Consider the following 18,987-nt stretch of genomic DNA (forward strand, 5'->3'; position numbering starts at 1 on the left):
ATATAAAACAGGTGTTATGTATACACGGCCATTACAAAAGCTTTTAATTTGTGTCCCCAATACTTGACGAGTGAAAGAGAAATCGCGCCTTCTTCTCACCCTTCTCCCCCTCTCGAATGGTATGCAAGTGACATCGCCACCCCCACAGCAGAAAAGGAACCATGCCGTTCTGCCATTCTGTCCCTCTTTAAGTTCGTATCAGGACGTCCTTTTCGTGATCGTTCATCTCTTTCCTCATGTCCTCAATGCTTTGAGAAGGAAATAGAAAGTTGTCGGGCCCTTCACGAGATTCTCGACCCTCTTCTCCCAACTCCCATGCAATGAAGATGATTCCAGGCATATGGAACCGTTTAGAAAACGCCTCCGACGCCGAGCATGCAAGAATAATGGGTTTGCTTCCCAACCAAACGCACCGCACCATTCCGGGAAGGCTATTGGAGCCTGCCCTTCTCCCCTAACCCCTCTCTTCCAGCCAGGTTTTGCTGTCTTGTCTTTTCGCGTTAAGATTGGCTTCCTCGTTCCTTACGCCTAGGACGTTTGACATGGACAGCCCCTTTGACCTCAGTCTCTTGAGCTCGCAGCGGTGTCCCATGTCGAAAAACTCGGTAAAGCCCACGTAGCAGGAGGCCGTTCGCCCCTCCAAGCTCGAACAGTCCCATACTTGTAGGAGGTAATCCATAATCACGCTCGTCTCCCTGACATGACTGATAAACCGCGCGTATCGCCTTTCGCCTTGGTCTCGTCGATGTCGTAGTCGTAGTCGTCGATTCAGACCACGCTCTTAGAATAGCCAGACGTACATGAACAAGAAACACACGGCCGCGAAGAAACCGAGCCAGACCTTCCAGCCGACGCCCGTCTTCTCCGCCATGACGAGCATGCGGTTCATGGTCCCGCGGATGCGCAGGCGCGTCGAGTCGAAGCTGTCGTTCATCTTCTCTGCCAGGGCTGAGGAGTCGCGGATCTCGTCGCCAATGGCTACCGTCATCTGCGCGCCTCATGGGTTTAGTTTCTTTCTTTCGTGTCTGGGATTTTTTTTGCATAGGAAATGCGGTCGAGGCAGAACTTACGCTCTTCAAAATCTTGACTTTGCCCATGATACCCGCGACCTGTTCATCGTTCTGGCTCTCGAGCTCGTTCAGCACAGCGTCGCTGTACTGGCCTCTAATATGTCACATTCGTTAGCAAGCTGCCTCAAGCTTAGAGAGCTTCTCGTCCGCTTCTCCAGTCATCTACCCGAGACGCAATTTCCCTGAACCTTGCAGGCGTGACATCCAAAGGGGTTGTAGTTGTGTCTGGTTCCGTACCGTTTATTTGGCGTCGCAGGCCGGAACCCCCGGTTCGCGTCAACACCGAGGTGGCTACCACCCATGGGCGGCGCAGGTGATGCGCTGCCGCCCGCGTACCCGTATCCATATCCACCGCCTAGTCTAGATGGCGAGGCGCTGACGGGTCGTCGGCCGTTGTCGCTGCCGCCGCCGGTGTAGCCTTCAAAGAGGGCGCTGCGGGAGTCGCGCTGATGCAGCGAGGAAGCGCCGAATCTGTGAGTTGTGATGAGTTAGCCCACCGTTGATGACTTTTCCCAGATGTGAATGCCATGTGTCGTTGCGCAAGACGGGCGGTCGGTACGGTCTCGCTGGCGGTTCGGCTCGCCTGTCTTGTGGAGAGTTCGTGATCGAGGGGCGGCCTGCCGTCATCGCCACTTCGTTGCCCCCAAGATGGAACTCTTCGCCTTCCTCTCTGATCGTGGAGGACCGCGTCGGAGCACAAGAACGTCGCAAGCCGTAGCTACCCATCCCGCCATTCCGAACCGCATGCGTTGCGTGTGTGTTGGGTATTCTGTCGAGTCCAGTGTACGAACCTTTGAGCCATGGTGTCCTAACCGTCGCGTCCTATGTCGCGCGCGCACAGCTGCTGCTTCGAAGCAGAGGAAAAAGTATCGTTATTTGGGTCGGGGTGCAGTACAGGGCGTCGTCGGTGACAGCAGCGTTGAAATGTCTCGAATACTCGAGTAGTTTGTCGTTTTGTCGAAAAGGGGTGCAGGTGTTTTGATGCTAATTAAACAATCCCGATAACAAGACGCAACTTTTTTTCGTTGGCCCTTGTACTCCGTAAGATAGATACCTGCTGTCCCTTCTCAGAACCCCTGGAAGCTGTGTTGTCATTCAATGTCGGTCCAGTTAGGTTGGCAAGGTGTGCTAGAGCAGGGGTCTATGCTATGCGGGCAGGGTGTTCGTAGGTATGTGTCGAATCTCGGCTGGGCGATCTCTATGTTTTCCCTTTTAGCGGCTCAAACTCCCTGCTTTTTGACTTTTGACGTCCGCAGTGGGTTGTTGGCAGTCAAAGTTGCGAGGCGAACTTGCTGGGGCTCATGTGTGGGAAAGGGGAAATAAGAAGCGCCTGACACGGTGAAAGTTCGCGTAAAGTACTTTTCTTTACAATGAACGGCAAGAGAGGGGAAGACACGTCCCTCGATTTCCTGTTCCCGTCTACAATCACTTTGCAACTCCGACAAATCCCATGGTTTCCCCAAAGCCCGTCCCGCTATCAGTCATTTGGGTACGTGTCGTCCCGCTATCCAATCGAAAACGGAGAAGAACCTAAAAAGCCCCGACCAAGGACACAAGGAGATACCCTATAAGGTACAGTATGAAAGCGGGTGTCCCTTCCTGGGTCCAGCTCCGACTGGGAAGGCTTCCCTCCGCTGTTCACAGCGGAAGAAATGGACGGGCCTACAGCAGGTACCTGCCTACCTAACTTACCTGAGGTATGAGCCTCTTAGACGCTCAGGCAAGTAGGTCCTCACCTCATGTAACCACCTTCAATCTGTACCCAGCTACCTGCCAAGAACTTACGGTCGAGAAACTCATCTCACATCTGATTGTTTACTCGAGGAGAGACTGACAGGTCCCTGAAAATGTTCTGTTTACAGTAACTGCACCTGTGCTATGCACGCAACTTGTAAAGGAAGTGCATGTTGTTCCAATGTCAGGTACTAGAGTAGCTCTGCTTCATGCACTGATCCACGATCGAGCGGGCACGGCGGGCAGGTGGATGAGCTCTTCCCGGACTAATAAGAATTTTGCTGCAAAACAAAAGTACGAGCGTCGCATGAACCTATGCCACGCCCATAACATCATTCACTATACAGGTGCTGAACATGCACAAGCATTTGGGACCGCTCATTGTCGCATAATTTTCATTTCCATGGCACTCGTAGTCAAGGTAGCGACACCGCGCGCTGAAACGGCCTGATAAAATAGAGAGCCAGGTGGGCAGAGCAGCAGCAAATCGACAAACGTCGCCGCTGCCGCCGCCGACAAAAAAGCTGCAATATCAACCGAGGCTCTCAGCCGCCAATGTCCAAACCCACCAAGCCTTTTTATCGACGCAAGGGGCATGCAAATGATTATTGAAGCCCTCTTATAACTTTTGTGTAAACCATCCACTGCCCCTTCTTTGCATTCCGTTTTCTGTCGTGTGTGTGTCGTGCCGTTTCCCAATAACCGTCATGAATGGTGATGAACCATCGCCGCCGCCCGCAGCCGCCACCATGTAAAAGGTAGGCAGGCCAAAGGGGGGTGTACGAAGGTCAAACGAAAAAGGAGGAGAATGGACTCGCTGCTTAGTCCTCATCCATCTTGGACTCGTCGGCCGCGAAGTCATCGTCGTCCTCGTCATCATCCTCCTCGGCGGGGTTCTCCTCGGCAGCCTTGGCGAAATCAATGACACGGCCACGGGTGCGGCGACCACCCTCGACAATGTTGTTCAGGTCAATCTCCTCCATGCCGTCCTCCTCGTCGACTACAATTCGCAGGCATGTTAGTCGCAGGAAATCGCAGGTGCGCGGTAAGTTTGTAGCAGCCGTGGAGATTTGTTCTTACCAGCCTCAGCGGCCTCGGGGGCTTCCTCCTCATCACTGGAGTCCTCGTCCTCGTCCATGGCGTCGCTCTTTTCAACGGGCTCCTCAGCGGCGACGGCCTTGCCCTTGCCCTTGGTCTCCTCGGCGAGGCCAGCAGCGACGTTCTCGTTCTCGGCAGCCATTGTGTCTGTTTCGTGGATGTTGCGTGGTACTGTCGAGTCTTTGCGCAAAGGGAGAGAGTGAAGAAAAACAAGAAGTTGCTGTCGCAAAAAGTTGTGGTTGGATTGGGAAAGGTTGGGGGGTGGGTTGTACGAAGGGAAGGTAAGGTAGGTGGGAAAGGAAAGTGGAGGTGAAGCTTTGCGCAGGCAAATCGATGGATTTATCAGTTCGATCGTACCTTCCCCCTGGTCATGGTCCCAGCTTTTAAGACTGCAGTGCCTGCGAGGAAGGAGTGCCCTCCGCGCAAGGCTTGTGTGCTGTGCAGGCGACAGGCTCCCACGCTCCGTCTCTGAGCAACGAGCGCTAGCCTCAGATTGGGCTAGAGCTGAATCGCCTGCCGCGCACGTGCCACGTCAAACCTGCCAGGTGCTTACGCCGTGAGCTCTCTCCTCTGAAGCTTCCAGTTCATTATGGAAAAATGCCAGGCTCTGAAGCCTGGGATAGCAGATTATTGGATTCCGGACCAAGAACGGACTCTTCTTATCTTCAAACGTCATACAGCTAGCTAGTCCTCATAAGTGTCAAAACATGGCTCGAGTCTTGTGAAGAGAAGCATCTTAGTATGTCTGGCTCCCGAACGAGTATCGGATCTTTGCTATGCGGCTGTTTACTGTAAATACATTTTGACGTTTCTTCGATCATGTGGAAAGTGAGACATTCTTCTGGGCCAGGAACATTGAGAACAATAGACATTGCCTCGAAAATCTCCAAGGCCAGTTGAGACAGCTGCGACTAGGCACTTCCTCTCATACCGGAGAAGCAGGATCATGGGCACCGACACGATGCCATCAGATGAGCAAGGTACTTCGCGGATGAACGTGAAAAAAGTCTATTGGTATATCTTCCTCGCCGTGACCTTCGTCTATTTTCCGTCTCCTCCACCGGTGACAGTCATCAAGACGACAATCGCAATCAACCACCAGTACCTGCAAAGTCAACGTTAGCAAGCTCGCCCACAGCCCAAGGAAACGGAAAGAAGCAAAGGCAACATACTTTTGCCAAAACGGCTTCTCCTCCTGAACAACCTTGCGTCCCTCGGGACTCAGCACGACAGGCTTATTCAACTCGGGCGTCTTTCCCTGCCCCGCGACCCTCACAACAGCCTGCGGTCCAAAATCCCTCGTCGCGCCCGCGTCGACCCTCACGCCCTTGACACCCGCACCCACGACCTCGCCCGAGGCGCCGTCGACGCTCAGCACAATGTTGGGCTGGTACCCCTTGGCAAAGTTCTCCGTCGAGGCGACCGACACGCTCGAGGTCCACTGCGCCGTGGCGGCATCGTAGACGCCGACGCGGACGAGCTTCGTCGCGGCCGGGTAGTCGGCGAGCTCGGGGGCCTCAAAGGAGGTCACGCTCGCCTCATCTGGGCGTTTCGTGTCGTACTCGACCTCGGCGAGGAGGGTCGGCTTCTGGTTGGTCGCGAGGGAGACGGGTTCGATGTAGACCTTTGCGAGGCGGGTTTCGGCGGCGGCGAGGGTCGCTGCGAAGAGCGCTGATAGGATTGTTGTCGCGCGCATTATTGTCGATTGATTTCTCCGTCGAGTATTTGTAGGACCCCTTCTGAAAAGTGCGCCGGGGGAGGTTGGCGCCGGGTAAGGTATGTTGAGGTGCAATCGCGGCGAGCAGTCGTCAGATGGGGGTAGGATGCTGGAGGGGGAAGTTCTATGGAGCTCTGCTGGGTTGAAGGCCGCCCGGGGTAAAGTCGGCTGAACGAACACCTGTACCCCGGACTCACTCAATCTGCCCCCAAATAATCACCAACCTACTCTCTCTGGAAGCTTCTGTAGGGAAAGAAATCAGGCGTTCTTTCACACATTCAAAGGCATCATGTCATCGAATTTGAATCGCACATGGTTATAGAATCATTCAGAACAGTGTGGTATTCATTACCGCTATCACTCATAACCATCAAAACATCCCACCTTTCCAAACGCCGCTTTGCCATGCCTCTCTGGCAGCAGTGATGCCCGCCCTTTTTAAACAAAATGGAATCGACAAACAAAAGTTTACCCTTGAAACTCTCTTGGTGGCCGTTATGAGGGTTGCGATGGCCCTGCTTCATCCCCATGCGGCGATTTAGCCGGGCTCTCTTCGTCCGGCGAGTCTCCGCTGTCGTCAGCGACTCCGTCGGAAATCTCTGTCGATCCATCATCTTCGACATCGTCAGAATCTTCATCTTCGTCAATCGCTTCTGCGTCTTCCTCTTGCAACGCATATCCTGGGCAGCGCTCAACGAGGCCGCGGTAGTAAGCCACAAGGACTTCTGGGTTCGGGACGATCTTCCAGTCTACCCTGTATAGAAATTCAAGCTCCAGCAACTTGAGCTCGGCGACTCTAACGCCTCCAACTCGTGCATATGTTGTATTGTTCCAAAACAGATCCGATAGACCCTTGGCCGCCACAGTGGCAGCCGTGATCAGAAAGCGATGGACAGTCAGCGTATTGATAGTGAATTCTGGGTATAACGCGCAGAGACGGTCAATGTAGTAGACCATAGATAGCAGCAGGGGCGGTGTTAGCGTCGCATGCTTTGCCAATCTATTCAGATATTCCAGCACGGAGATGCTCGGTGCAGTTCTAAATACGGATTAGTGAGCGCTGCCACATTGGAGCGACAGCTGGGAAAGGCTTTTACTCACCTTGAGTGGAAGCGAGTCAGGCTTCCGGAACGAAGAGCCAGAGCATCGTTGGTCTCTATCAACTCTGAGAGCATGTGGGATATGAGTACAACCATGTCCTCGGTGCTGCACAGCTCATATCGCTGAGGCAGGATTTTCGGCGGGCCAGCCGTGGGCTTTGGGCGCTTAGCCGCGCTGCTCGACGACTCGCCCGCTGCCGATGCGCTCGCCCGCGCTTGCGCGACGGCAGGATCTTGAGAGTTTCGACGTTTTCCGGGCGACGCGGTGGTAGTCGACGCCTCGCGAATGACGGGTGCCACGACGGGCTGCGGTTGTGATTGTGTTTCTGTTTGGGATCGCTGATGGGGTTCTGGTTGCCGTTGCGGCGCGGATGGGTCTATGGGTTGAGGGCGCGGCGTCGGCGGGGGCTCGACAGGCGTCGCAGGGACGGTAGTAGGAGTGCGCGGGGCGGTGGCATCTTGTGCCTTTTGGGTGGAAGACTCCATGGGAGAATATTGGGTGCCGGCGTCGACGGCTACATATTGTCGTGGGCGTGGTTGGGAGGAAGGTGAGGTCATTGAGGCTGCGGACGGAGAAGACCTTGATGCAGAGTGCCGCCGCGGCAAAGGGGCCGAAAGCCGGGCAGGAGATGAGTGCGGGGAGGATCGCGTAGGGGCATAGTGGAAGCTATTGGGCGAGGCATTGGCGGAGCTGGCGACGATGGGAGATGTTGTCAACATGGTCCCGGGCGCATCGTGGGATTTCGAGGACAACAGAGCGAGCGGATCGAACGTGATTGCCAGAAGTTGGAGCTGAAGTGGCGGGATAAGGTGAGCGAGGTGAGAGTAGTGTAAGGTAGGTAGGCGCTCCTCAGGTAAGTTAGGTAGGTAATACCAAGTGTGAGGTGTAGTTGTTGGCGGTAGCGGTTCGGCGGTCGATAGGGTAGGTTCAGATTTGCAGATTGCCAGACCCCAAAATCAGATAGGCCACACACGGTCGAAAAAACCGGGATGAGGAGTGGAGGGGCTCGGTTTGCCGACGCCGTATGGTGGTGGTGCGCGTGGGATAAGGTATTAGGCGATGAGGATGGCCAGGCTGGGGAGGGGGGAACTGAGGTGGATTGGCGCTACAGCTGTCCGATATTGGCAAGTCACCCCCTTTGATACGGCGGCTGCTGGCAGGAGTCGTCTAGACGGCAGGTCGGCACCAGTTCCAGTAAGGTAGCACTACTCCGTACCAGCTCATATCAACATCAGCAATAGAAGCGAGTGAGCAGGAAGACGGTCACGAGAGAGGGAAAAAAAAGAGTGGATGGTTGATGAAGGCATCCAATGTGCGAGGCAAGAGCCCCCAGGCAATCGCACCTTCCGTCCTGACTGCCCAGGATAAAGTAGACAAGTACTTTAGTTACGTACCATGATACCCAGTCGCCAACCAGTGGGATAAGGTAGCCTGGGCTGCCAATGAGGTGCCAAGGACTTGGGACGTGGAGGGGCGCGAATCTGATTTTCTGCGGTCTCGGCACCAAGCCAAGCAAACCACGCTTGCGCCGGTGAGCCAGTCGTCTGCTGTGGGTTAGTGGGGAAGAGTCTTGACATCTGTACGTGGGCGAAAACGTGCTTTTCTGATTGTCACTGATTTCTTTCAGTCTAATCGCACTTCTCGCCCATATTCTGTACCTTCTATTGTACGGTATAACTGCGTATTCGCAAGGTACCTAAGGTAGGTACACTAAATAGTACCTTACAGTTAGTTCTACACGACAGAGTACCCCAGCTTCGGCTCCAGACAGAACGCAACGCCAGGGGATGGGCTTGAATGTGTTTCCGGGCGGTCATGACATACTGACAGAGCACATGGCCTTGCAGAGCTTTTCTCCTGGCCCTGCTTGCCCTGCGTGCCCTGGAAGCCGCTCATTGCGCCATCTCGTCCACCTCATCTTGAGGCCCTCCCGTCGCTGATTCAATGTCAGAGGTGGGCCGCTCTTCTGCTTCGGGACACCGAGCCATGCCGCTAACGCTGCTTTGGCCCCGGCGCTGCAACCCTTCTACGGCTACTCAGGGCCGCCACGGCCCTCCCACAATAATGCCAGCAGGGACCTGGCCGGTTACGGTTCGTAGCCTGGGGCCGGAGGCGCCGTCGAGCCTAGGCGGCTCAAATTTTTCGACGGATATGCGGGTTCAGATTATCATTTACGGAGGAACCAGTGGGCCTTGGATCAAGCACACGCTTACTTGTACGCAGTACGTTCGGAGCGCGGAGAATGGAGTTATGGCGCCGACGTGTTCCACCAAGGGATCCAGCATGCTCCGCGACAACCTCTCTGGGCCTTTATCATCTTGAGTACCATGTAGGAAGTTGCTTCGTCGTGCGGACCTGTCCGCCATTACGGCTTGTGGTCAGCTGCTACACACTGCGGGTTTGTTTACTTCTTATCGTGTAATTGTACCCCCTCGCGGTTGAAATTTCCGTTGTAAGTTGTCCAATCGTCATATGTCATTTATTATCTCACGCCTGGTACCCCTCATCTCACGATCGAGCCGCTATCTTGGTCAGATCGCCCCTGTCTCGCGCTTCAGTCGAATAATCTGTAGTTGCTCGGTATAGTGCACCGTGCAGTGTGTATCCTAGCTAATGTCTTTGGCGTGCTGTGTATTACGGAGAAAAGTCCCAGTGTTTTACGGAGAGCGAAGGCTTTTGCAAACAAAGGGACTGACCTTGGCCATATAAGGCCCCAGGTCGTCCTCAAGGTTGGCCTACCTATGCCCCGAGAAACATGGGCATCGGCCTGTCAAGAGGCATAAGGAATAGCTTAATCACATAGGCACACAAGCAAGTCGCAAACTCGTCCTACCCTTTGAACACTGTCCAATTGAGCATGTAAACCGAGTTTGAGTTGAGCTTGAGAATCAGTTGTACAAACGTAGAAGTGCCCAACGGTTTCGCTACGTATTTGTCTAATACTTGTAGCTGAGAAAGCGATATTGATGCAGGTTGAAAGTACAGCCGACACGGGACATCATTGTCTTCGCCTGATGGACAAAGGACCTATACCGATTCGCTGCAATTGTCCAAGGTTGTTGGAAAGTCGTCTAGCTCTAGATAGATGCTTACTAGATCTTTGCCGGCCTGTTCCTGCCCACTTCCAAGAATGGTAAAAAAAAAGTTTGCCATATCACCTCATCACTCAAATTCCGACATATCTAGGTTCAAACAATGAGGGCCTCTATTTGATGCGGGAATCATTCATAACCGCCAATTAGCCCCTAAAGTCACAGAGAAATGTCCCATTGAATGAATCTCTAGACTCATCGACTGAATCCCCAGAGGAAGGTTTGTCAGTCTCATGTTTTCCCACCGTGATGGTAGGAGCTGGATGCTCCCAGATCAGATCAACTTCATCCAGGTGGCAAGCGCTTCTACTTCGGGAAGTTTACCATGTGTAAGCCACACCATGTGGGGTATCGACAGGGTGGAAGGAGACAACTAAGCCGTGTTACAACCAGCCATGCTGCGGGGGATGGTCAAGGTTTCCAACTCCCTATCCGTCCATCGGTATTCCATCCCTTTTTTTTCTTTACTACTCACAAAATACATTGGAACAAACACATTTGAATGGAAGGACCATTACTATTTGAAACAATCATGTTGTTCTGCTGCTTGTCGTTTCCGAGTGGATGAATCAAAAAGCATGAAACCTCCTTCAGTGTTCACCATGAAGACAGCAGGACCGTTCATCGCTAAAGATTCGCGAGAACACGGGCAAGCACCAGCACAGCACAGGCTTCCGCACTGACGCTTAAGGGTGATCCAAGCTTCAGCTAGCATGTGAGAATCCTGAAAACGGCTGGTAGCGATAAGAGAAATGCACGTGCCATACCTTACCCCAGTGCCAACGCCCGATAATCACCCAGTCTCCCAGACCGTCGGCCCTGTCTCGAGATGATCAACCGCAATCCATCCTGCGAACGACATCCTGGTCTTCTGTCCATGGACATCCGATTTTCTAAGCCAAGCTCTCGACAACTTTGCAACTCATCCACAGCGTACAGCAACTAATTATCGATACATGTATTAGAGAACAATCTGTTGTCCTTCCGACTTTCCGCATAGCTCGACCCACGTTTGCCTAACCGTCGACCGGTTCTTAGGGACCTGGGGCTCTGACGCAACCTCCGTCGCCGCAGCAGCACCACTCTATCCTCGCAAGTACACGACGCGCTGGTCGACAACGACGACACATAGCCGAGCTCCTCAACGAATCGAGCCGACTTTCGTCATGACACGCACGTCGAATCCACCAATCCTCTCGCAGCTCCAGAGCGCAAGGAGCTATACCGAACAAACGAGCGCGCTGCGGGCTCTCAAGAACGATGTTGTCGGGCACGCACAGAAGAAGGAGATGTGGGCTGAGCTAGGCGCATTGGAACCCATTGTAAAGATACTCAATGCTTCCCGGTCGCCGGCCAAGGTCAACGGCAAAGATACCCGCCCGAGCTCCAACACTCGGTGGTTGAACGAGGAAGAAACAGTGAGGCTTCAGGCTCTACAATTATTGGCGAGCTTTGCCAATGGTAGGACTCACTTTCTCCAGCTTTTTGGCCACTTCCCAAACTAACTTGGGCATCTCCAGGAGGTACTGCTTTCGTTGAGCCGCTCCTAGCTGCGAGCGCGCTGCCAGCTGTATTGGATAACGTGTGTCCAAGTACAAACGCTCCTTTGCTGGTCACCACGGCACTACGCGTCCTCCTCAACATCATCGAAGCTTCCACTTTGTCAACTACGAGTTCGCCAATAGACATGCAAGCGTTAGCCGAGGCCATCTTCGCATCCGAACATATCGATTCTTTCAATAGCATACTTTCCGGCACCGCAACTGCGTCTGAGCAACAAATTCAGGTACCGTTAGTGGCAAGCATTATAAGCCATTTGTGTCGAGATGAGAAACACCAACTGGCCATGGCAAACCAAGGAGTCATTGACTCTCTCGCAACTCGGTTGGCAAGCATTGCAGTTGCTGAAGGACATGTTGTTCCCTATGCCGAAGTGTTCGGTCGGGTGGATCGGATGTCGGACTTCATTCCGGAGCCAGCGCCGTCCAGCTCCAACTTGGCTTCGATCTTGGAGGCATTGGCTGTCATCATCTCGGACTCTCGCTTCAGGGCCTGCATGTTGTTATGCTCGCCGGCTATCATGGCCATCTTCCCTGCTCTGAAATTCAACCCGTCAAAGGAAGTCCGAGCGCCTTGGAACTCCCTAGAGGTTAGCGGTCTCGGATACGCACGCCAGCAGAACCTCAGCGCTCTGGACTATCTACTACCAGCAATCCCTATACATCAAGGCCGGATCCCTGGTTCGCAGCAGTCGCACTTTCCTGCTCTGGGTTCGTCCGAGGCGCGGGAGCGGGCTCGCTCAGCCGCAAGCAAGTACAGCTCTACGGCTTCCGTTTGGGAGACTTCCCGGTTCGAGTTATTCGGAAACGAGACAGAGCCGGAAGAAGAACAGGAGACTCCTCTGATACCGTGGCTGATACTCTTGGTCAGATCGCGACAGGGTCTGGATCGGCTGATGGCTGCTAATCTGCTCACTTCACTTTTCAGGTCTGGGTTTGGCAGCAAGTATCTGAGGGAGACCAGCCTCTGCCTTCTAGTTGTTCCTGTCCTTATGGAGATGCTCGAACAGCTTCAGGCAGCGCCGCCAGTAGTAAAGTCTCCCCTGGTTGATGCAGACGCGGCGCTCAAATGGACTATACTGGAGCGTACGCCAGCCATCCTTGCCCGAATAATCACAGATAGCGAGCCGCTTCAAAAGGCTGCCTTTGACTGCGGTGCCGTCAAATGTTTCAGCAAGCTTCTCAAAGACGCATATGAGCCAATCCCACCATCGGCTTACGCTAAGGTATGGTCACCACACGCCGACACTGCGATGGAGACCGAAAGCACCCCTCCTTCTCGCGCTCTGGGATCAGAAGGACAACCGCCACTCCTGGCTCACAGGGTGCGGATGCGAGAAAGCGCACTCAAGGCGATAGGGGCTCTGGCGGCCGGCAAGGACGAATATCGTAAGGCGTTCGTTGTGGAGGACGTCGTTGCTCACATTGTGCAATCACTATCACCCACGCCTGGCAAGCCGTCAAATCCCAAGGATCGCAGCAAACCAAATGAACCAGATGGGCCAATCCGTGACGGATCCGCGTCTGACCACAATTCTGGGTACGGCAGTAACCCGCTGTCGGTCTTGATCGCGGGCTGCCACGCTGTGAGAATGCTGTCACGGTCGGTGAGTATTCTCAGGACGTCTCTGGTTGACTATGCTGTGGCCGTGCCTCTATTCCGGTTCCTCAGGCACCCGGACGTGGATGTTCAAGTTGCTGCCACTGCTGCGATTTGCAATTTGGTCACCGAAGTCAGCCCCATGAGGGAGGTGAGTGCAATCCCTGAAATCGCCTCTTTTAACGTGAACTATGCTAACCATCTCAGCTCCTGGCCGACCGGGGTGTGATGAAGATACTGTGTGAGCATGCGCATTCTCTCAATGCAGCACTGCGTCTCAACGCTCTCTGGGCATTGAAGCATTTTGTACATGCAGTTGACATCGACACCAAGAGGCAATGTCTGGAAGAGCTTGAGTCTGGATGGCTTGTGCAGCTGATTTGTGACGACACAGAAGATGATGCTCTGTTCCTTGCTAGGTCTAAGCTGGACAAGCAGAATGCAGTTGACACTGGAGACGATTTGGATGGCGATGTCGAGATGGATCAGGCTGATCCGCTGTCCAAGTCGTGGTTAGGTTCACAGGACGCAGACGGCAAACGATCGATCAAGTTACGTCAAACCGAGGCAAAACTGGCAGCTCTTCGCGAGGCGGAAATCAACCCTTTGCGGAAAGCCCGTAATGACGACCTTGCCATTCAGGAGCAGGGCCTCGACTTCATAAGGAATTTGATCGGGGCAGGTGCATCTGGACCGCAACCTGATGCGTCAAGCGATACTACGGAGATGATTGAGTACCTTTTCAACGAGTTGGGGCGGGAAAGATTTTTTGATATCCTAGCCAGGAAGCTCCAGGCCAAGGTACTTCATCCAACGTCAAGACGGTCCACGGGTTCAGGGCGAGAGGCCCGAGTCCTCTATCCTCAGGCCAAGATCATCGAGGCCGTTGTGTTCATCCTCGTTCACATGGCGGCAAGCACTCCGGGCCATCGACAACTAGTTGTTGCACAAACAGACTTGCTCAAGCTGTTGGCGAATCACTTCAATAGCAAGGACAAAGAAGTCCGGGTTGCCCTTTGTCACTTGATCAGCAACCTCACATGGCAGGACGATGACAACGATGCACGGGGATGCGCGCAAAGGGCGTACGAGCTTAAGAAGTTGGGCTTTCTCACCAAACTTGAGGGATTAGAAGACGACAGCGAATTAGACGTGCGAGAACGTGCCAAGAGTGCAGTGTGGCAGATGAAGCAGCCTGGCACATACTAGAATGATAAGGGGTCTCGCTGGGAATATCAAATCTTGTCCCGATTACTAGTCATGCATGAGCGTCAACAGAGGTCAATAGGGCAACGGTAGCGGACTTTGGGTCGATAGACGGAGAGGTGGGTGAGAGCACATCGGTGCTGGGGTTGTGGTAAAGAGCGGATGCATCGTCGAGACAATTATCTTGGATTGGCTGGGTTCGCATGCATGTACGATATAGATGTACATGGAGTTTAACGTAGCGTTACTGTACACGGTGAAAGAGTACATGATAAATGATGAAAAGGCATGTGTCAGCGTTGACAGTCAAGGCGTCCGAATAATTCGATGCCGAGAGTCGATTTGTGTGAAGATATGTATGTCTTGAAGTTGTGATACATTTTGGACTCCTCTATCACTTCCACGCAAACCTCGTGTACCTCACCAGGCGACAAAATGTGGCGTTCGTCCTTACTTACTCTATACTACTGACAAGTACAACCAAACTTCTGCTTGAAATTCAAGAAAAAAGTTCACATCCTAGTGGAGGCTACATCTCTTGGCGCACTTGCTGAGAATCGAACTCGGAATTTCATGAGCCCGCCTTAGAGTAGGCTGTGGACGTTAATTGATTGTTGACGTGTTGACCAACTCCACCACCCAGCCCAGTTTGACCTGACCCCCGACCTTGACGGGCGCCTGCTGGTTGGTGACGGGAGTGGGATTTAGGGTGTGTATGAGAGCTTTCACTTGTGGTGTATTCCATAGAGTAGACTGGATAAATAGACCTACAATGCGCCTCTGGTCATGTGCTGCGGACGGAGCTTGGGGTTGTTTTTCTAGGCCGGCACTGCAACGTTCTTGGGTATCTTGTGTCCTGTCTGAATGTTCTTGGCACTCATAGTTGAAACTACCTTATTACGGCATCAAAGGTGTTCGTCTGGGATTTCTCGGGAGCGACGGGTTGGGATGGGGAGGGTTCGTCTCTCATGTGGTCTGATCGCATATTCTCTGATCATGAGGTCGAGAAGGATCTGGAAGTTAGAGAGAGAAAACAGAGTTGGGGCCGCGGGAAGGGTCCACCATTGTGCAGGGAAGACACAGATGGGCCACGATCGACGGCAGGGTCGTTAAGTGCGGGACAGGGGTAAATAAGTGGTGCGAGAGGAAGAGACAGAGAGAGAGAGAGAGCGTGTGAGTGTGTAAGTGGTATGACGCAGTCAGATACATGCCATGTTGCATTGGAGAGGAAAAATTCTTTCTTGCAGCCCGCGCATCGAGGAACAGCTAAGTAGGACTGGTATGGTATTACTGGCCGGTATGCTGTAATGAATGTAGGCCTGAAAGGAGCCGAATGAGCGGGCTAGGCGTTTGGTTCACGGAGTCAGGATCGCGATGTGATAGTTTGCGCCGAGACCGCGACAGCGTGGGATAGCTCCACGTTTCGAAATGATCAATCGAGATTGTACATCTGTACAGGAACTCAGGCTCTATATCACTACCTCTCACATGGCTGAGGTCTGAATGGTGCAACCACGCGAGGCAATGGTTGGTTAGAAGAGCAATGTTACCGCGTAGAGTTTATTCCTCCAAAGGGAACACCAGCCCTCCATCTGCAAATGAGTTCAAGGAGGGGGAGCGCTTATCCTGGGCTGATGTAGGTAGGTAGGCAGGTAGATCTGAAACCTCAGGCCAATTGACAGGCTCGCCGGTGTGATGTGATGCATCTCGTCCTACCTATGATGAGGTTCCTCCGTTTAGTCATCGGGACGGGTGCAGTCGTGGGATTTTCCCGATGGTTCCGAGCGTCTGCCGGTTGGGCTCCGGCCGGGGCCCCCGGAGCGCGAGGCCCTTTGGCTCCCACATCAGGTGAGTCGATATTTCAGGGATTAAAAATCAAGTACCAGCGGCCATTACGTCAATACGCTCGTCTCTCGTTCTTCGAATTTCTCCTGCCTCCGTCCAATGCCGGAACTATGTACACTATGTGGGAGGTGAGCGTTTGCAGGGATTTGGGCTGTTGTTGGTTCCAGGTGGGGAACGGCGAAAGACGAACGGGGTGTCTGTGCATGCCGGCATTTGCTTCTTTGCCAGTCTCTAGATCCCAGCAATGCTCTGGTCCATGAAACTTCTTTCAATTGTCCTGGAGCACGGCTTCCGCAGAACGATACACGTCAGCTAAGTTGATAACGAATCGGCAGTGCATTCGCAGCTCAGAAATGTTGACGTTGTGATGTCGTATGTGGCTCATGGTCATCGAAGGCTGACATTTTTTCTATGTGTTGGCTCATTTGATGGGTGACGGATGGCCATCGACGGAGTGTACGGTATACTTGCTTGGCCTAGAACCCCAAAAGCCTTTGACTCCGTGATACTTCTCCTCAGGTACACCTCTGACTACGGACATATGCTGTGACACCTTTCGGTGTAAGCGGCTCCGGCGCTCACATAACCTCAATACATTCTGACTCCACACTCGGCCCATCCTTCCCCACAGCATACCATGTCATTGCCTATCCTCCTCGGCAGGGAGACAAGTTATGTAGAAAGGAAAACAAATAGACTACCTACTAGTCTCATCAAGTACCGGGGTGCTTCCCGGCAGCCCTGGGAGCGGACCTCTCGACTGCCACTTCCTTGGCGCGTGCGGGTTACATCCTGACTAAACCTTGCTTCGACTTGGCTGACTTCAAGACAAGGTCTCCTGACCGGAGGATTTTGTTGTTTCGAAGATGTTTCCTGCGATTCCCGACATCGACGGAACCTTCCATGGTTCAGTCACTGTGACTATCCCGCCCGTCCCATCCGGCATTGTCCATCAATGTTCGTTGGCCGGGAGGGAGGTATGGGTCCCTACGGCATCTGAGCTGCAAGTCTTTCACATCGCCAAGTTCCACTTGTCGGCGGGCTCGGACTTGGAGGTAGCATCTATCACACAACGTTGGAGGCGTGATTTCACATCATGGAACCGTCAAGTGGTATCTTACCGTCAAACTCTTGGGGAGTGGGGAGTTGGAAACAGAAGTATAAGACGTCCCTTCCATCCCTCTTTAGCAACTTCATCTCCATCACACCATCACAGGTATTAAACTCACAATATCCACCAACAGGCTTCCGTGGCTTGTATAACATCACACTGATTTCAGTATTTTACTCTACTGACGTATTCGTTGCGAAACACCTATCACTATCAACTCTCGATCACAGCAAAACGACACCATGGGTCTGATCCTGCAGCGAGCCAACGAGGCACTCGACATCAATCCCACCCCAGGGATTGAGGAGCAACTCAGCGTCAACGGCTCAAATTGGCTGTGGACTTGTGTAGCCATCTACTCTGTCTTCTTCGTACGTACTCCTTGCCGAACTTCTCCTCTGTCATCTTCCTTCTGACCTCCACCATCAGCTTGGCGTCTTCGCCCTCTCATGGAAACCTAGAAGCAACGAAAAGGTCTTCCACTACCTCCTTAGCATCGCCCTCCTAGTCGGCGCCATCACATACTTCTCCAACGCCTCCAACCTCGGCTGGTCCATCGTGATCCAGGGCACGACCTCGCGCTCGGGTGCTCCGCGGCAAATCTTCTTCAACAAGTATATCAACTGGGTCGTGGCCTTCCCCATCGTCAACATCCTCCTGGGCCTCGTCGCCAACTCGTCCTGGGCCACCATCGTCTGGCACGTCTTCCTCTCCTGGGTCTGGGTCATCAGCTACCTCGTCTCGGCCTACACCCCGTCCGTCTACAAGTGGGGCTTCTTCGTCTTCGGCACCGTCGCTTACCTCGTCATGGCGGCGTCGACTTTTGCCGAGGGCAGCATCGGGGCGAAGCGCGTGGGTACCCAGGGAGACTACTGGATCCTCGCCGGGTACTTCAACCTCCTCTGGCTTCTGTACCCGATCGCGTTTGGTGTCTCCGAGGGCGGCAACACCATTGGCGTCACGCCTCACTTCATCTTTTTTGGTGTTCTGGACGTTCTCATGATTCCCTGCGGCGCTGTTGTCCTCCTGCTGCTGTCCAGGAAGTGGGACTACAACGCCTTGAACCTCTACTTCACGCAATACGGCCGCGTTCCCCAGGGTGGACACTTCCCTGAGAAGTCGGCGGCTCCTGCCCCTGCCCCAGCTGCGACCCCTGCTGTCTAAAATGCCTTTGAGTCTTGGAAACATTGCGTATGGTGTCGGATGACTGAAGCCTCATCTCGGGATACAGTTTATCGACGATCTGAACATGACAGGCAATTTCTGCTTGACGCCATGCCATTATCGGCCTTGAGTAGGCAGTCAACGAGGAATCAGAAAGAGAATACGGAATACAATCGTTTACACAGGAGCGCCAAAGGGGTAATCCCTCATACGAGAAACGCATATAATCCGCATGGCGTACGGATAGGAAATACCCTCACTCGTTTGATTCCTTCCGCGGAGTTGGAGTATGTTAACAGAGTTTATAATGTATAATGCGGTAATCTGAGCAAAATTCATCAGCTGCTAGTACTAGATAGTCGGGTTGAATAATAACGTGATCTTGAGTCAATCCTTACTACTCTTCTCTTGATAGGCCACAGTAAAACCAAAACGTCCAGGTAGAGTCTTTTTCTAATCATTGCTAAGACGTGATTCTTCACCTTTAATTTGCGTTCTCTGAGTTTTGCCTGTGGAACAGATTTTCTAGTAGACATTGTCTCGACCACAGCAAGGCAAGGAGCATTTGACGTGTTTCCAAAACTCAAGAGCTTGGAAGGTCCCCGATCACTCCCATATGCGAAGCTTTCGTGCAAGAGAATGGAAATTGGCCTGAATAGACGTACAACGAAGAAAGGATGTGGACAGTGA

General features: G+C 53.2%; 5 protein-coding genes across 5 annotated transcripts; 2 read left to right on the forward strand and 3 right to left on the reverse strand.

Moving 5' to 3' along the window:
• Positions 1-8: 8 nt before the first annotated feature.
• Positions 9-2,374, reverse strand: HER10_EVM0008132 (SNARE domain-containing protein). The gene is made up of 4 exons (XM_035477664.1): positions 1,862-2,374; positions 1,308-1,541; positions 1,071-1,164; positions 9-988 (listed from the first exon to the last, which is right to left on the reverse strand). The coding sequence occupies exons 1-4, from the start codon at positions 1,870-1,872 to the stop codon at positions 782-784; spliced, it is 546 nt and encodes a 181-aa protein (XP_035329701.1). The 5' UTR covers positions 1,873-2,374; the 3' UTR covers positions 9-781.
• Positions 2,375-3,187: 813 nt separating this feature from the next.
• Positions 3,188-4,242, reverse strand: HER10_EVM0011670 (histone chaperone domain CHZ). Its single transcript, XM_035481094.1, has 2 exons — positions 3,885-4,242; positions 3,188-3,804 (listed from the first exon to the last, which is right to left on the reverse strand). The coding sequence occupies exons 1-2, from the start codon at positions 4,042-4,044 to the stop codon at positions 3,626-3,628; spliced, it is 339 nt and encodes a 112-aa protein (XP_035330121.1). The 5' UTR covers positions 4,045-4,242; the 3' UTR covers positions 3,188-3,625.
• Positions 4,243-5,854: 1,612 nt separating this feature from the next.
• Positions 5,855-7,969, reverse strand: HER10_EVM0003701 (cyclin). The gene is made up of 2 exons (XM_035473366.1): positions 6,721-7,969; positions 5,855-6,658 (listed from the first exon to the last, which is right to left on the reverse strand). Exons 1-2 carry the CDS (start codon positions 7,437-7,439, stop codon positions 6,115-6,117), a joined length of 1,263 nt encoding a protein of 420 aa, XP_035329123.1. The 5' UTR covers positions 7,440-7,969; the 3' UTR covers positions 5,855-6,114.
• Positions 7,970-10,658: 2,689 nt separating this feature from the next.
• Positions 10,659-14,430, forward strand: HER10_EVM0012483 (armadillo repeat protein). Its single transcript, XM_035481877.1, has 3 exons — positions 10,659-11,273; positions 11,333-13,122; positions 13,179-14,430. Exons 1-3 carry the CDS (start codon positions 10,979-10,981, stop codon positions 14,178-14,180), a joined length of 3,087 nt encoding a protein of 1,028 aa, XP_035330215.1. The 5' UTR covers positions 10,659-10,978; the 3' UTR covers positions 14,181-14,430.
• A 2,319-nt stretch (positions 14,431-16,749) lies between these two features.
• HER10_EVM0011906 (uncharacterized protein) lies at positions 16,750-18,715 on the forward strand. The gene is made up of 2 exons (XM_035481318.1): positions 16,750-17,504; positions 17,563-18,715. The coding sequence occupies exons 1-2, from the start codon at positions 17,376-17,378 to the stop codon at positions 18,295-18,297; spliced, it is 864 nt and encodes a 287-aa protein (XP_035330151.1). The 5' UTR covers positions 16,750-17,375; the 3' UTR covers positions 18,298-18,715.
• Positions 18,716-18,987: the final 272 nt, after the last annotated feature.

Source organism: Colletotrichum scovillei (genome assembly GCF_011075155.1).
Source record: "Colletotrichum scovillei strain TJNH1 chromosome Unknown Contig00009, whole genome shotgun sequence".
Taxonomy (NCBI): Eukaryota; Fungi; Ascomycota; class Sordariomycetes; order Glomerellales; family Glomerellaceae; genus Colletotrichum; species Colletotrichum scovillei.

Excerpts from the sequence above, each read along its gene's own strand:
- HER10_EVM0008132 (XM_035477664.1), bottom strand. Across the intron at positions 1,165-1,307 it reads CCTGCGACGCCAAATAAACG|AGGCCAGTACAGCGACGCTG; the intron begins GTACGGAACCAG and ends GTGACATATTAG. Across the intron at positions 989-1,070 it reads AAGTCAAGATTTTGAAGAGC|ATGACGGTAGCCATTGGCGA; the intron begins GTAAGTTCTGCC and ends TGAGGCGCGCAG.
- HER10_EVM0011670 (XM_035481094.1), bottom strand. The coding sequence starts at position 4,044 with ATGGCTGCCGAGAACGAGAACGTCGCTGCTGGCCTCGCCGAGGAGACC. Across the intron at positions 3,805-3,884 it reads CCCCGAGGCCGCTGAGGCTG|TCGACGAGGAGGACGGCATG; the intron begins GTAAGAACAAAT and ends TGCGAATTGTAG.
- HER10_EVM0003701 (XM_035473366.1), bottom strand. The coding sequence starts at position 7,439 with ATGTTGACAACATCTCCCATCGTCGCCAGCTCCGCCAATGCCTCGCCC. Across the intron at positions 6,659-6,720 it reads CTGACTCGCTTCCACTCAAG|AACTGCACCGAGCATCTCCG; the intron begins GTGAGTAAAAGC and ends ATCCGTATTTAG.
- HER10_EVM0012483 (XM_035481877.1), top strand. The coding sequence starts at position 10,979 with ATGACACGCACGTCGAATCCACCAATCCTCTCGCAGCTCCAGAGCGCA. Across the intron at positions 11,274-11,332 it reads ATTGGCGAGCTTTGCCAATG|GAGGTACTGCTTTCGTTGAG; the intron begins GTAGGACTCACT and ends GGGCATCTCCAG. Across the intron at positions 13,123-13,178 it reads AAGTCAGCCCCATGAGGGAG|CTCCTGGCCGACCGGGGTGT; the intron begins GTGAGTGCAATC and ends TAACCATCTCAG.
- HER10_EVM0011906 (XM_035481318.1), top strand. The coding sequence starts at position 17,376 with ATGGGTCTGATCCTGCAGCGAGCCAACGAGGCACTCGACATCAATCCC. Across the intron at positions 17,505-17,562 it reads CCATCTACTCTGTCTTCTTC|CTTGGCGTCTTCGCCCTCTC; the intron begins GTACGTACTCCT and ends CTCCACCATCAG.